General features: G+C 46.7%; 1 protein-coding gene across 30 annotated transcripts in view; it reads right to left on the bottom strand.

The window, feature by feature from the left end:
* Window positions 1-14,132, bottom strand: part of PTK2 (protein tyrosine kinase 2) — a 198,530-nt gene that overhangs the window by 76,384 nt on the left and 108,014 nt on the right. For all 30 annotated transcript variants that reach the window (XM_055431796.2, XM_088844838.1, XM_088844834.1 and 27 more), the window contains 4 exons: window positions 10,139-10,193; window positions 3,588-3,728; window positions 2,771-2,848; window positions 1,968-2,075 (listed from right to left, as the gene is read on the bottom strand). In XM_055431796.2, coding sequence (XP_055287771.1) covers window positions 1,968-2,075; window positions 2,771-2,848; window positions 3,588-3,728; window positions 10,139-10,193 — 382 coding nt within the window. The remainder of the gene's footprint in view (window positions 1-1,967; window positions 2,076-2,770; window positions 2,849-3,587; window positions 3,729-10,138; window positions 10,194-14,132) is intronic.

Genomic DNA, 14,132 nt, shown 5'->3' with positions numbered 1-14,132 from the left:
GTCATTGTTCCTTCCGCTCCTCAGAGGGCCAGCTGTGCCGTGACATCAGATCGAGACGCACTTGAGCACAGAGAAGAGTGGGAGTGAGATGAGAAGTGAGAAGGGAGCGTGGTATTTAAGGATCTTATTCCTAGAATGTGTGACAGAAGGCAAAGCAACAAAAAAAGAAAAAGACACTTAAATCGCTTAGAGCCACTTTCTAGAACAAAAAGAGGTGGGGGAAAGGAACGTTTCCTACAGAAGGTCTGGCCCCTTAGGCATACTCTAATTAAGAATTTAGAAAATTAGTAAACTCAATTATGGCTTCTTTTAGAAACTAGACAAGTGTGGAATAGACTTTTATCAACCATCCATCATAACTTTTCTAACCTTAAAGAAAATTAGTGGAATTTCATTATTTTGAGCATGCAGAGCATACTCTACCTAAGAGCTTAGAAATCACTTTTTTCAAGGCAAAACACAGAATTATGATACATTTCCTAAAAGACCTGTCATTAAATATTATCCAGGAGATAATCAGAGTGGTATTTTTACTTTCAAACACATTTATGTCCTAACTCACATAGTCTTCATAACTTCCTGCTAAAGGAACAACTCAGCTCGCCTGCGTCATCCTAAGTATTGTTTGGGGGCAGCAAACAGAAAGGAGGACAGCCTGAAAATCACGGTGCAGACAGGAAATTACTGAGAGATTTTCAGGAAATTTGAAGGTTTCAATATTTCATGGCATCACTGGTTTAATTCTGAGAATCAAATGTACTGACCGGAGCCTCAGAAATGCCAGGATTCCAAAGCAGGAGGAGCAAGAACGAGATGAGAGAAGCCTCGAGAACAAACCTGCCCCAGCAGGGGCGGGAGCAGCGTGGAGCCCCTGCAGCGAGTGGGGCCAGGGGAGTGCCCCAAATGGGCTTCATGCAGAAGCAACCCTGCGTGTGCCGCTCCCCACTGTCCCCTCCATCACACACACACAGTGAACATCACATATAACACAGTCCAGGAAATAGGACAGTAGCACAGTTTACAGAATTTATATCATTTTAAGAGGTTGATTTTCTTGGTAATTCATGATAATATTCCAGTTTTTCCACAGAAAAACTACATTAGTTTTTAAGTGAATTAACGCTTTTGAACTATGGTGCTGGAACAGACTCTTAAGAGTCCCTTGGACAGCAAGGAGATCAAATCAGTCAATTCTAAAGAAAATCAACCCTGAATATTCACTGGAAGGACTGATGCTCAAGCTCCAATACTTTGGCCACCTGATGCGAAGAACTGACTCACTGGGAAAGACCCTGATGCTGGGAAAGATTAAGGCAAAAAAAGGGGGCAGCAGAGGATGAGATGGTTGGATGGCATCAGCAACTCAATGGACATGGACTCGAGCAAACTCTGAGAGACAGTGAAGGAGAGGGAAGCCTGGCGTGCTGCAGTCCATGGGGCCACAAAGAGTCGGACACAACTTAGCGACTAAACAACAACAATTTGTTATGCAGGGCATCCTAGGAGGCTCAGCAGTAAAAAATCTGCCTGCCAAGCAGGAAACACAAATTTGAGCCCTCGGGAAGATCCCCTTGAGGAGGAAATGACAACTCATTCCAGTATTCTTGCCTGGAGAATCCCCATGGACAGGAGCCTGGCAGGCTACAGTTCATGGGGCTGCAAAGAGTCGGACGTGACTAAGCAACTGAGCACACACACACATTTGTTATGTGATGCTCATTACGTAAGAAAAAGCTGTGATTCTGATCATCCATGAAAACTTCATCTATATCCTGAAACAATCATTTCAGTAAAGGGCTAGTTTAGAAATAATGATTGTTTCAGGATATGGCAACCCACTCCAGTATTCCTGCCTGGAGAATCCCATCGACAGAGGAGGCTGGCGGGCTATGGGACATAGGGTCGCACAGTCGGACACGACTGAATTGACACAGCATGAGCAGAGGCTATCTCCTTTATCCTCTTACCTCAGGCGCCCCTGCGATCTTCAGCTGCAGCGTCCCTTTCCTGTCCTTGTCTTCACTGTTTGAATACTGGATGGTCTGCACTTGGTTGAAGTCCGCCAGGTGTGTGGGCTTTGGGAAGAAAAGGCAAACACTTGACCACAGATGCCAGACACTCGTGCACTATCCTGTGTAACCCCGTTGACGGGGTGTCTGGAGAGCCTGACTGTCCATCTCCCCTGGAGGAGGGGGCTTTTCTCCCTCTGAGAAGCGGGCGTGGACCCGCCAGGGCCACCTGCTCACTTCATGGTCAGGGGTGTGTCTGCCCTCTTGTGCCCCGGGAGGCAGAGTGGTGCTCCACCTTCAGGGGCTGGATGAGGGGGCCCCCGTGCCCCAGAGCGACATGAGGAGGAGGAGGGAGGGAGCCCCTGACCTGACTCTCCAGGTGACAGTCTCGGTCTCAGGGAGCATTCTGCCCTGCTTCTCTCAGAGAGAGGGACCCGTGCCCAGTCTCAACACATCATGAGCAAAGAACATCTCTGACCCGTTCTGGGGTTCTTCTGAGGGTTTTGGTGCTGGGGAGACAGTGGGCATCTGAAGGACCCTTCCCACACGGACACACCACCAGAGACTCTGCTCATTTCCCAAGAAGAGTGGGCTTTTCTTCTCATGCAGACACAACATGCCCATCAGTCCCACCCCCAGCATTTCATGACAGCCGTCAGTCCACAGGGTTGAATCCCATGCATTTACTCTCAGCCTTAGGGCCGCCTCCTCTCAGACACCATAAGTGCCAGCCCCTTCCTGCTGAACTGAAGCACACTTACATTGCAGCCCTTGTCTGTGAGGTAACTGATTCCTTCCTCGGGGCCAATCGCCAGCTCTACTGAAATAATCCAGCTTGACTTGAAGTTGAAACAGGTGATGGCAAAGGTACCAGGAGGAAAAAGAAGTGTTTTAGATAAAGAACCACTGAAACATTAAAGGACCAAAGCGGGGGCTGGACAAGCTTCTATTTATCTATGTAATCAAATAATACAAAATGTGTACAACTCCAGGCTTTCCTGGTGGCACTAGTGGTAGAGAACCTGCCTGCCAGTGCAGGAGACACAAAGAGACTCAGGTTCAATCCCTGGGTCAGGAAGATCCCCTGGAGGTGGGCATGGCAACCCACTCCAGGATTCTTGTCTGGAGAATCCCATGGACAGAGGAGCCTGGCAGGCTGCAGTCCAGGCACAAAGCGCCGGACACGACTGAGGATGCACACAGGCATGTACAGCTCCATGGTGCAGCATCTGCTGAGCCTAAGCAGAGACAGACAGACTGAGCTCATTCCGCTGAGCCTCAAGCCAACAGTTTCTTTAGGAAGATTATCTGAGTAGGTAAACTAGCCCTGAGAGAACAGTTAATCAGTGAATTGCTGGGCTGGGATCAAAATAAATCTAAATATGAACACAGGCATGCTACTAGAAAAGGATTGTTTTAGTCTCACATTGACACATGTTTTGTATTGTTTTCCCACTGTACAGTGGTAAAATATTCTCATGTTAAACACGTGACAAATGAGATTCCAATCAGAAACTGAGGTATTCATGGAAAAGACAGATTCCACCGAGTCCCCTACTACCAAGTCCCCATACTTACACCAAGAGCACACTTGAAGCATTCTTTATCAAATCTGTACACTGGGGAGAGGATCTCAAAGAACTTCAAAATACTTTCTTCTCTGTTAAGGTTGGCAAATTGTCTAAATGTTTGTTGGATCAATTTTCTTAGTGTTTTGGCCTGTGTGATAAAATCACAAACATCTTTTCAGAGTCAACAGTAAGTGAAGACTACAGCAGTAACCCCCAACACCCAGGAACATCTCTTCCCCAGCACCACGTAATACTACCTGCATTCACCAAACATCATTATTTATCAGAGCTCTGTTTCTTTTTTTAAAAAAAAATTATAGTAAAATACACACAATATATAATATACCATCTGGTGGCTCAGATGGTTAAAAAAAAAAATCTGCCTGCAATGCAGAAGATCCAGGTTCAATCCCTGGGTCAGGAACATCTCCTGGAGAAGAGAATGGCAACCCACTCCAGTATTCTTGCCTGAAGAATCCCATGGTCAGAGGAGCCTGGTGGGCTACAGTCCATGGGGTTGCAAAGAGTTGGACACAACTGAGTGACTAACACTTCACTTTCAACCATTTTAAAGTATACAGTTCAGCTCTGGCTTATTGGAACAGGGGGTTCCTGCGGTCGGCAGAGGAGGGGGATGAAAGCCCTCACATGCCCCGCACTGCCCGGGGAGTCGACACATCCTTTCTGAAGCAGTTTGGTAACAGAAATCAAACACCTTAAAACCACAACCTTTGAATATTCCTTTAGGAATAATGAAAGAACCAGGTGAAGACCCAGCAATGAGGAGGCTCCGTGAAGAAGTGTGCAGAGGACCCCACATCGCGGCACACACACACGCACGTGAAAATAAGACAGCCTGGCGTGGTGGAGATGCTGTCACAGGAGCGCACAGGAGACAGGCCTCACGTGGGGGGTCGCACATACCACGCGTGAGGGAGACAGGGCGGGTCAGCACATCTGTCCTGGGCGCCGCAGTTACAGGCACGGAGCCGAGGTGCTCCTGCAGGTAAAGCGGCCGCGGGAGAACTGCGCGGGCGGAAGCCTGCACAGGAGGCCAACAGCTGGCTGTGGCCAGGGCCAGGGCTCGGACAGGCGAGCCAGGGGTGGGATCCCAGGCAATCTGAAGAGGCCACAGACACTAAATCGAGGAGAAGCATAGTGAGTTCCAGGGCAGAAAGGACTGAATCTCAGATGTTGGCTAGAACATGAGTGGTCAGCCGTGGACGCTCTGCAAAGAAAAATCTGGGGAGCGCATTTTGGGGAAGGCCTGTCCAAGCTCTGGCCATGAACCCAGGGCCTACAAAGGGCCGCTCTCACCACAGCTGAGCTGGCATCCAACCACCATTCTGACACTAGGCTATGCAAACAGTCTCCAACTCTCCTCTGGAGCATCACACTCACCCACCTGAGATCTCCAGGACACCTGAAACCTGATGGGCCGCCAAGAGAACCTCCCTCCCCTGTGGCTGGGCCAACGAGACTGTGCTGATTGGCTCTGCGCCCTGACGTCCCTTGAGGTGCCCAACCTCTCCAGCTCCGCCCCTCTTGCCACTTCTGCTGTGGTGTCCCCATATCAGAGACAAAAAAGGGCCGTGCGCTGCCCCCAGCGAGCAGGGGTGAAGTCATCTGCCCCTCACCAAAGAGTCCAGTCGATGGCTTGTCCTCTTTTCGAAAACTCTCAGCCACAGGCCGTGCAAGGGGTCAACTAACAGCACACCTGATCACTGAACCTGCTGGAAAACTTCTGAGTAACTGGGCAAAGATGTTTGAAAGCAGTAACTATGCAGTGTTAGCAGACAGACAGTCTGAGCTACAGTTTTACGAATCTGTCTCATCCAGCTGAATCGAGGAAACATGCCACGTTTACTGAATGCCCATCTCAGTTTTCGCTTTGGCTCACTATGCATTTTACATGCCACCAGGCTAAGGTACGAGCAGCAGCTGCAGGAGCTAGCATACCCGCACAGGGCTAGCTTCCTGGGACACAGGGCCACACCCTGGCTTCCTGCCAACCAAGAGGGGCGCCTCATCAGGAGTGAGTCCCTAAGCTTTCTCGGGGTCTCTGCTTCAATGTGGCCACCCATGAGGACCAAGAGATCTCACATACAGCACCAGTGCTGAGCAAGAACTAGAAAATGCTTGCTGAGAGGAGCCCCAGATTCATTTCTAAGAAGGATGCCTTAGAAAGCATCAGTTCTTTCCTTCTTTGTCAGTAAGGAAAATGTTCTACAAAAACTGGCTCCCTAGAATCTCTTGATATTAATAAATATACCTCCCTATTTACAGGGTTTCAATATCCTCTATGTGTTTGAAACAAGGCACCTATCCATGACAGATAGTTGGTTTTCAACCAGTTCATACACAGAGAGAGTAAGGCAGTATTACTAGGATGAAGCATCAGAAAGTGTTGTTATGCAGCCTTCTGAACAACAGAAATAATCCTATGTTAGTCAATCTAACATTTATCAGATGCTGCTCTCAGTAGAACAATGGCCTCCAAGGGCCTCCTGGATGAAAAGGTTAATATAATCCTAAATAAAATATGCCAGAAAAGAAAAATACACTAAGAAACAGGAATCGAGGAGTTATGTTATCTCGCCCTCTGCTGCTGCTGCTAAGTCACTTCAGTCGTGTCCGACTCTGTGTGACCCCACAGATGGAAGCCCACCAGGCTCCCCCGTCCCTGGGGTTCTCCAGGCAAGAACACTGGAGTGGGTTGCCATTTCCTTCTTCAATGTGTCAAAGTGGAAAGTGAAAAGTGAAAGTGAAGTCACTCAGTCGTGTCCGACCCTTAGCGACCCCACGGACTGCAGCCTACCAGGCTCCTCCATCCATGGGATTTTCTAAGCAAGAGTACTGGAGTGGCTTGCCATTGCCTTCTCCGTCTCGCCCTCTACCAGATGCTAACTGTAGATCTGTTAACAAGTGCGTGTCAAGTGTGTTATTCTAAATTGAGTTGTAACTGACATACAAGGTTGTATTAGCTTCAGCTGTGCAACATAATGATTCAGTATTTGCATACATCAATACTGTGAACTGACTGCCACAATGTCTGGTTAACACACCATCTCACACTGTTACACTTTTTTTTTCTTGTGATGAGCACCTTTAAGACCTAATCTCCCAGAAACGACACAGTGCTGATAACTACAGTCAGCGTGTTTTACATCACATCCTTGGGACTTACTTTTAACTGGAAGTCTGCACCTTGTGACCCCTGCACCCACTTCACTCACCCCATGTCCCACCCCCTGTTCTCTACAGCTATGAGCTTGATGTTCTTTCTTTTCCTTTTCACATAAGTGAGCTTATACAGTATTTGTCTTTCTCCGTCTGACTTCACTGAGTACAACGTCCTCAAGGACCATCCACGTTACTGCAAACGGCAAGAATTCCTTTTTACAGCTGAGTCATATTCCAGTGTGTGTTGTATGTGTGTGTGTGTGTGTGTGTGTCTAAAGCTTGCCTCCTTTCCAGCCTCTGTGTGTGTGTATGTGTAAACCTTGCCTCCTTTCCAGCCTCCGTGTGTGTGTGTGTCTAAAGCTTGCCTCCTTTCCAGCCTCCGTGTGTGTGTGTGTCTAAAGCTTGCCTTCTTTCCAGTCTCCGTGTGTGTGTGTGTGTCTAAAGCTTGCCTCCTTTCCAGCCTCCGTGTGTGTGTGTGTCTAAAGCTTGCCTTCTTTCCAGTCTCCGTGTGTGTGTGTGTGTCTAAAGCTTGCTTCCTTTCCAGCCTGTGTGTGTGTGTGTGTGTGTGTGTGTCTAAAGCATGCCTCCCTTCCAGCCTCCGTGTGTGTATGTGTGTGTCTAAAGCTTGCCTCCTCTCCAGCCTCCGTGTATGTGTGTGTCTAAAGCTTGCCTCCTCTCCACCCTCCGTGTGTGTGTGTGTGTGTGTCTAAAGCTTGCCTCCTTTCCAGCCTCCGTGTTTGTGTGTGTCTAAAGCTTGCCTCCTTTCCACCCTCCGTGTGTGTGTGTGTGTGTGTCTAAAGCTTGCCTCCTCTCCACCCTCCGTGTGTGTGTGTGTGTGTGTCTAAAGCTTGCCTTCTCTCCACCCTCCGTGTGTGTGTGTGTGTGTGTCTAAAGCTTGCCTCCTTTCCAGCCTCCGTGTTTGTGTGTGTCTAAAGCTTGCCTCCTTTCCACCCTCCTTACAGGTGTCCAGACCCAGGGGACACTCTCTGTGCACAGGCCAGGACTCAGCGGCTGAGTGAGTGCTGAGCCGAGTACTTCTGTGCTCACCACGGGAACGGGGATAATGACTAACTTAAGTGCTCCTGGGAGGGGCCTAGGAAATCACTCTATTACTCTGAAGTACAGATACTTAACTGTGGATCTTGTAACATTTCTAGTCCTGAAATGAGATTTCTACTATGAATTATACTCAAATAAGCTGAAATCTGGCTATTTTATTTGTGACACAATTTTAGATTTACAGAAGAGCTGTAAAGACAGTGTAAAATTCCCCATCGACCGCCCCACCCCACGCCCTGAAGTAAACAACTCACACGACACTGGCACATCTGTTAGATAAGAAACCAGCGCCGCCAGGAGGTCCTCACTGAGACTCTTCTGTCTGCCCACTGATGCCCCCGCTGCTCCAGGACCCCACACCACAGTTATTCACATTCCCCCTGCCCCTGCAGCTGTCACAGCTCCTTGATACTTCTGAAGAGTAAAAATCAGAATTTTGTAGACAGTTCCCTCATGTTGCGACTGACTTAGTTTTACTGGTCTGGTGTTTTTAAAAACGTGCCTCTGGCACTAAGATCAAAGAGAGAGAAGTTTCAAATATCTTATAAATTGTTAATAATCAGGCACATACACCCCAATCCCATTTGCCATCAATCAATCAATCATTGCTTAAGTTCCATCAAATATAAGGTAAACTTTTCACACTTCAGGGTCAGCATTAACTACAAAGGATCTTCTAGAAATCCAGATATGAAGGGGAAAGGCATAGAAAACAAAGTGGCTCTTGGAGAAGCAGACATTAACTGATCAGGCCATTCTATAGGTTAGTCTGGAGGAAACAAGAAGCTGCATCACGGGGGCCTCTCACCTCGGCTACACTGATATCGCAGCACCAGAGGCCAGCACCTGGGGGGGGCCCATTTTGAGTATGAGGACCCGTTTTAAAAGTAGGATAACTTCTTGAACTCCCAAATGCCAGCAGTCATACATCTTGGGATAACTGCTTATCTATACACAGCTCTGAGCAGACTCAGCACAATTCTGAGGCCGCCCTGGGACTCACACTTGACCACTGGAGGGACTACCAAGGTGACACAGCCACTTTCACACCCTTTCCTGCTTTCTAAGGCTACACTGGACAATGTGCTATTCTGTCCTGTAACGGGGCAGAAGAATGGTGTCTGACATTCGTGAGTGCCTCCCCTCCAGTCCACCCAGCAAAGGGCAGATGGGCACACAGGACGGGCTTCTGTGCCCACACTAGGGCCTCAAGCTCCAGATCAAACTGAGCCCCACACAACTCAAGGTGTCGGGTCAGAACCTTTACCAAGGCAGGCCGGCTCCAGAACCAGCTTTCTGAACCACTGTGCTTGGGCGTCAGTCGTCGGGATGGAGTCCACATGGCTGCTCCAGTGTGGAACGTGACCTCAGTGACACAAAGTCACAGCAGCAACAGCCACAGTTCCACAGTTTATAAATTAGACAGTGACAGTTGCCTGGGTTATGTGTGGGTTATGTGCCTGGGTCGGGAAGATCCCCTGGAGGAGAAAATGGCAACCCACTCTAGTATTCACACCTGGGAAATCCCATGGACAGAGAGGCCTGGCAGGCTACAGTCCATGGGATCACAAAGTCGGACACAATTGAGCAACTAACAAACACACACATATATATGTACTGATGTGCTAAAAAGCCACACCAACCCTACCTACCCTATTTCCTTTTGTTGTGGAAATAAGAAACCAGGTCCAAAACCAAGAGGCTAGGAAATGGCAGAGCTCCTCTGAGCTGGACTCTAACTTGACACAAAGCTGTATTCTCACAACGCACTCAACCATGTTCTGGGAGGGCTGGGGAGCCACACATCACGTCCCCGCTGTCCCCTCCTCTGCGGTGGGAGCTGCAGAGACGGGAGCTGGCATTCTGCAAGAAGTTACTAACAGGAAGGAGTGTCCACCAGTCAAGAGAAGACAGACCTTCAGAGTGCACGCCTATGCAAGCAAGCACACACACACGCGCACACACACACACGCATGCACACACACACAGAGCCATGCCTATGGCTGCTCCACGTGCTGCTTCTTTACTTCTCTGAGTTGAACCTGAGACTGTAAAGACTGAGGTGATGCGTTCACCACTGTGAACACAACGTCCCTGGTTTTGTACTGAGCTGAGCGCACACACAATCAAGACACAAAACAACGGTTTTCTGGGAGAAAGCTACACCTTTAAAAGCCTACTTTCCATAAATATGACTAGAGTAGCTGTCAGCTTCTTACCTTAAGACTTTTACAGGTAAGAGGGAAAACCACGTGGCATGGGGGAGGAATTTGCCTAACATGGTCATCTGATTATGACAAAGAAGACGCTAATTACCTTGACTGAATCCAGTAAACTCCTAGGGAAAAACCGCTTCAAACCAACATCTTTCCTGAAATACAGAAAGAAGTGAATTAACAAACGATACCACCAAATCAGTAACTATGGCGACACTGCTGCAAGAACATAAAAGAAGTTTAAATTATTTAACTTTCCACACATTATTCAAGAAGGAAATACATATATTAAAGCTCCAAATGACTGGCATAGTCATGGAACAGTTGGGACAAGTAATTTTCTAGATGTGTGTATAAAACATTGAGACAAGTTGGTTTAGGCAAAAAATCTTTTTGTAACGATTGCTAGGAGGAATATCAATAACCTCAGATATGCAGATGACACCACCCTTATGGCAGAAAGTGAAGAGGAACTCAAAAGTCTCTTGATGAAAGTGAAAGAGGAGAGTGAAAAGGTTGGCTTGAAGCTCAACATTCAGAAAACAAAGATCATGGCATCTGGTCCCATCACTTCATGGGAAATAGATGGAAAAACAGTGGAAACAGTGTCAGACTTTATTTTTTTGGGCTCCAAAATCACTGCAGATGCTGACTGCAGCCATGAAATTAAAAGACACTTACTCTTTGTAAGGAAAGTTATGACCAACCTAGATAGTATATTAAAAGGCAGAGACATTACTTTGCCAACCAAGGTCCGTCTAGTCAAGGCTATGGTTTTTCCCGTGGTCATGTATGGATGTGAAAGTTGGACTGTGAAGAAAGCTGATCACCGAAGAATTGATGCTTTTGAACTGTGGTGTTAGAGAAGACTCTTGAGAGTCCCTTGTATTGCAAGGAGATCCAACGAGTCCATTCTAAAGGAGATTAATCCTGGGTGTTCATTGGAAGGACTGATGCTAAAGCTGAAACTCCAGTACTTTGGCCACCTCATGCGACAAGTTGACTCATTGGAAAAGACTCTGATGCTGGGAAAGGTTGGGGGCGGGAGGAGACAGGGACGACAGAGAATGAGATGGCTGGATGGCATCACCGACTCTATGGACATGAGTTTGAGTGAACTCCGGGAGTTGGTGACGGACAGGGAGGCCTGGCGTGCTGTGATTCATGGGGTCGCAAAGAGTCGGACACGACTGAGTTCAGTTCAGTTCAGTCGCTCAGTCATGTCCGACTCTTTGCGACCCCATGAATCACAGCACGCCAGGCCTCCCTGTCCATCACCAACTCCCGGAGTTCACTCAAACTATTGCAAACCCTCTAAAATACTGCCTCTTTTACAATGTGTAACTGGGTTTTTTTTTTTTAACACTCTTTGAAAGTTATCCTTATAAACCTCAATTCCAGCTGGGTAATGCAATATTTATATAGAAAGCAGGCTGGCCTGATTAGAAAAAGATATGAGTTATACCAGGGATGCTTAAATACCTTCGATTATTCCTAAAATCTGATGATCCTTAAAAATAAACATTAGTCAATGTTTAAAATCTAAGTTCCACACAGAAAGCAAAACAAAAAGATATATTAAGTGATTGGCCTAAGGTCAAAAAACTGAACGTGAGGACATGGTGGAAGTCCCAGGGATTTTCTTTAGATCAGGCTACAAAATCAACCATTAATAACAAGTGCCTCACAGCATTCTGACCGAGAAAACAGGTGGAGAGAATGGCGGCTCCTCACAGGAAAGACTGAAGGCTAAAGGAGAAGGGGATGACAGAGGATGAGATGATGGGATGGCATCACAGACTCAATGCACATGAATCTGCGCAAACTCTGGGAGACAGTGAAGGACAGAGGAGCCTGGAGTGCTGCAGTCCCATAGAGTCACAAAAAGTCTGACATGACTGAGCAACTGAACAACAACAAAATTTCTACTTATTGATACTTTGGATATAAGTGAGCCAGGCTTTTTGGCCACTAGGTGGCAATCATACGCTAGCAAGATGAAGCAAAGCCTCTGGACATGAAAGATTATCAGGAGACATAGAAGATATAAAAGGATCATGGAGAAAAGTGAAATACAGGTATCTTTTACATTAAAAAAATAAAATGAATATAAAATATAAAAAAATAAAACAAGGATGACTTCGCCCTTAACTATAAGTGAGCAGGTACTACAAACAAAACCACAGAAAACAAGTCAGAGTTTATGTGGTTGACTCCATATTCAAACATTTTAATCCCCTCTTTCACACTCCACTAGTTAGAACCTAAACCAGTGAACTCCTTGCTAAATCCTGGTCTCAGATCTCATATCCTTTTATTATTCTATGATGATAATGGTGATAACGATGTTTAGCACGTCCTTACAAAATCCTTGCTCAGCTCCCATGACACACTGTTTACTGGTTTTACTGATCAGCAAATTCACATAACTCTTGGCTTGCCATTCGTCTAATCATTCTTGCTTATAACTTCCCTTTCTTATCTTTTCAGATATGCACAAGGCGAAAGTGTCCACCCAAGTTCTTGCCTCTCTTGCTGCCTCCTAACAAGACAGGAACTTTGCATTCTAAGAATTTGGGAGCTAATCACTATGGGAAGTGGCAAAATAAGCACATAAAAGATAAACTAACACCCCGGAGTCTTAAGGGCATTACTCCTGAGCATTTTCTTCCCCGTTTCCCTTGCAGGAACTTGCTTTATGCAGAGTTCTGCCCTGGAATTTCGGCTTTACAGAAGGATGGATCTGAATGCCTGATGGGTCTTAAAGGCTGTGACTTAATGCCTGTCGATCTCAGGTGACACTTACTTGTAAAATGGGGACGCTAATTCCTACTGACAACAGTGGTGCTGAGAGAAAATAAGGAGGTGTTAAGGACCTAGAACCCTATGGGGGTAGTTTCCCCTCCTCTGGAAACACCACGGCTGCCCCTGCTGTCTGGTGAGAGTCTGGTCTACGTGCCTGACCAGCCATGGTCTTGAGCAGAGGCAGGTGTGACCTGATGCTGCTGCGAGCAGAATGGGGAGGAAATGGGGACACAGGCAGGTGGGCAGGTGGACAGCAGACTTGGGAGGTGCTCTGGGTGCAGAGCAGTGCTCAGGCAAAGGGGATAAGGGAAGGCCAGGGCCAGCATCGGGAGGCCCAAGGCTGGAGAAACTTTATTCACACATATTAAGTGAAAGTGAAAGTCACTCAGTCGTATCCAACTCTTTGCAACCCCATGAACTGTATAGTCCGTGGAATTCTCCAGGCCAGAACACTGGAGTGGGTAGCCTTTCCCTTCTCCAGGGGTTCTTCACGACCCAGGGATTGAACCGGGGTCTCCTGCATTGCAGGCAGATTCTTTACCAACTGAGCTATGAGGGAAGCCATTAAGCTTATTATAAATGAACTCTCATGTCAAGGATAAATTTGTCTGTCCTTTGGCACTACTTCCGAGAAGACTCAGAAGTAGTCTTCTTGTCTGTTGTTTTAACTAATTAATACTTTGTGGACATCATTCCTCTAAGATTTAAAGCTCAGGCAAAAAAGCAAACCAAAATCAACTTTAAAATATAACTGTAATGCACGTTATCATACAGTATCCCTATCTTATCCTCACCCCCAAACTGTCAAGAATTGAGTACCATTAAGAATACTACTAAAGTTCCTTAACCTCTAAAATGATACCTTATAGTCTCTTACAAACAGATAAATGTTAAAATTCTCTAAGTTCAGGAGAAACTGTTGTTGCTTCCTAACAAACCTCTCACCCTAGGCTACCAAGTGGCATCTACGGATGATGGATGGGTGGCAAGATTCAAGGGGCCTGGTGCCCTGGTGATGAGGAACACTGACTGCCTGGCACCAAGAGAAATAACCTTCTATCCTGGTTAAGCCACTGTCAATCAATTCATGCCAAATCTGTGAGCTTTCCCTTCATCAATATATTATCACAGGCAACTAAAGAAAGCACTAGATCACTATTGACAAAAAGGACAATTTAAAACAGAAATGAAAACAATGCACAACTAGAATCAACCTCAGCTAATTTTAAATCAGATTTATTTACTGAGGAAATACCGATGGAATATCTAATAAGCAGGAGATACTGCTA

The sequence above is a fragment of the Moschus berezovskii genome, chromosome 16, assembly GCF_049115385.1.
Source record: "Moschus berezovskii isolate FMDL1 chromosome 16, NW_MosBer_1.0, whole genome shotgun sequence".
NCBI classification, from domain to species: Eukaryota; Metazoa; Chordata; class Mammalia; order Artiodactyla; family Moschidae; genus Moschus; species Moschus berezovskii.
Note: the sequence above shows the minus strand (reverse complement) of the source record. Positions and strands in the feature narration are given on the sequence as shown.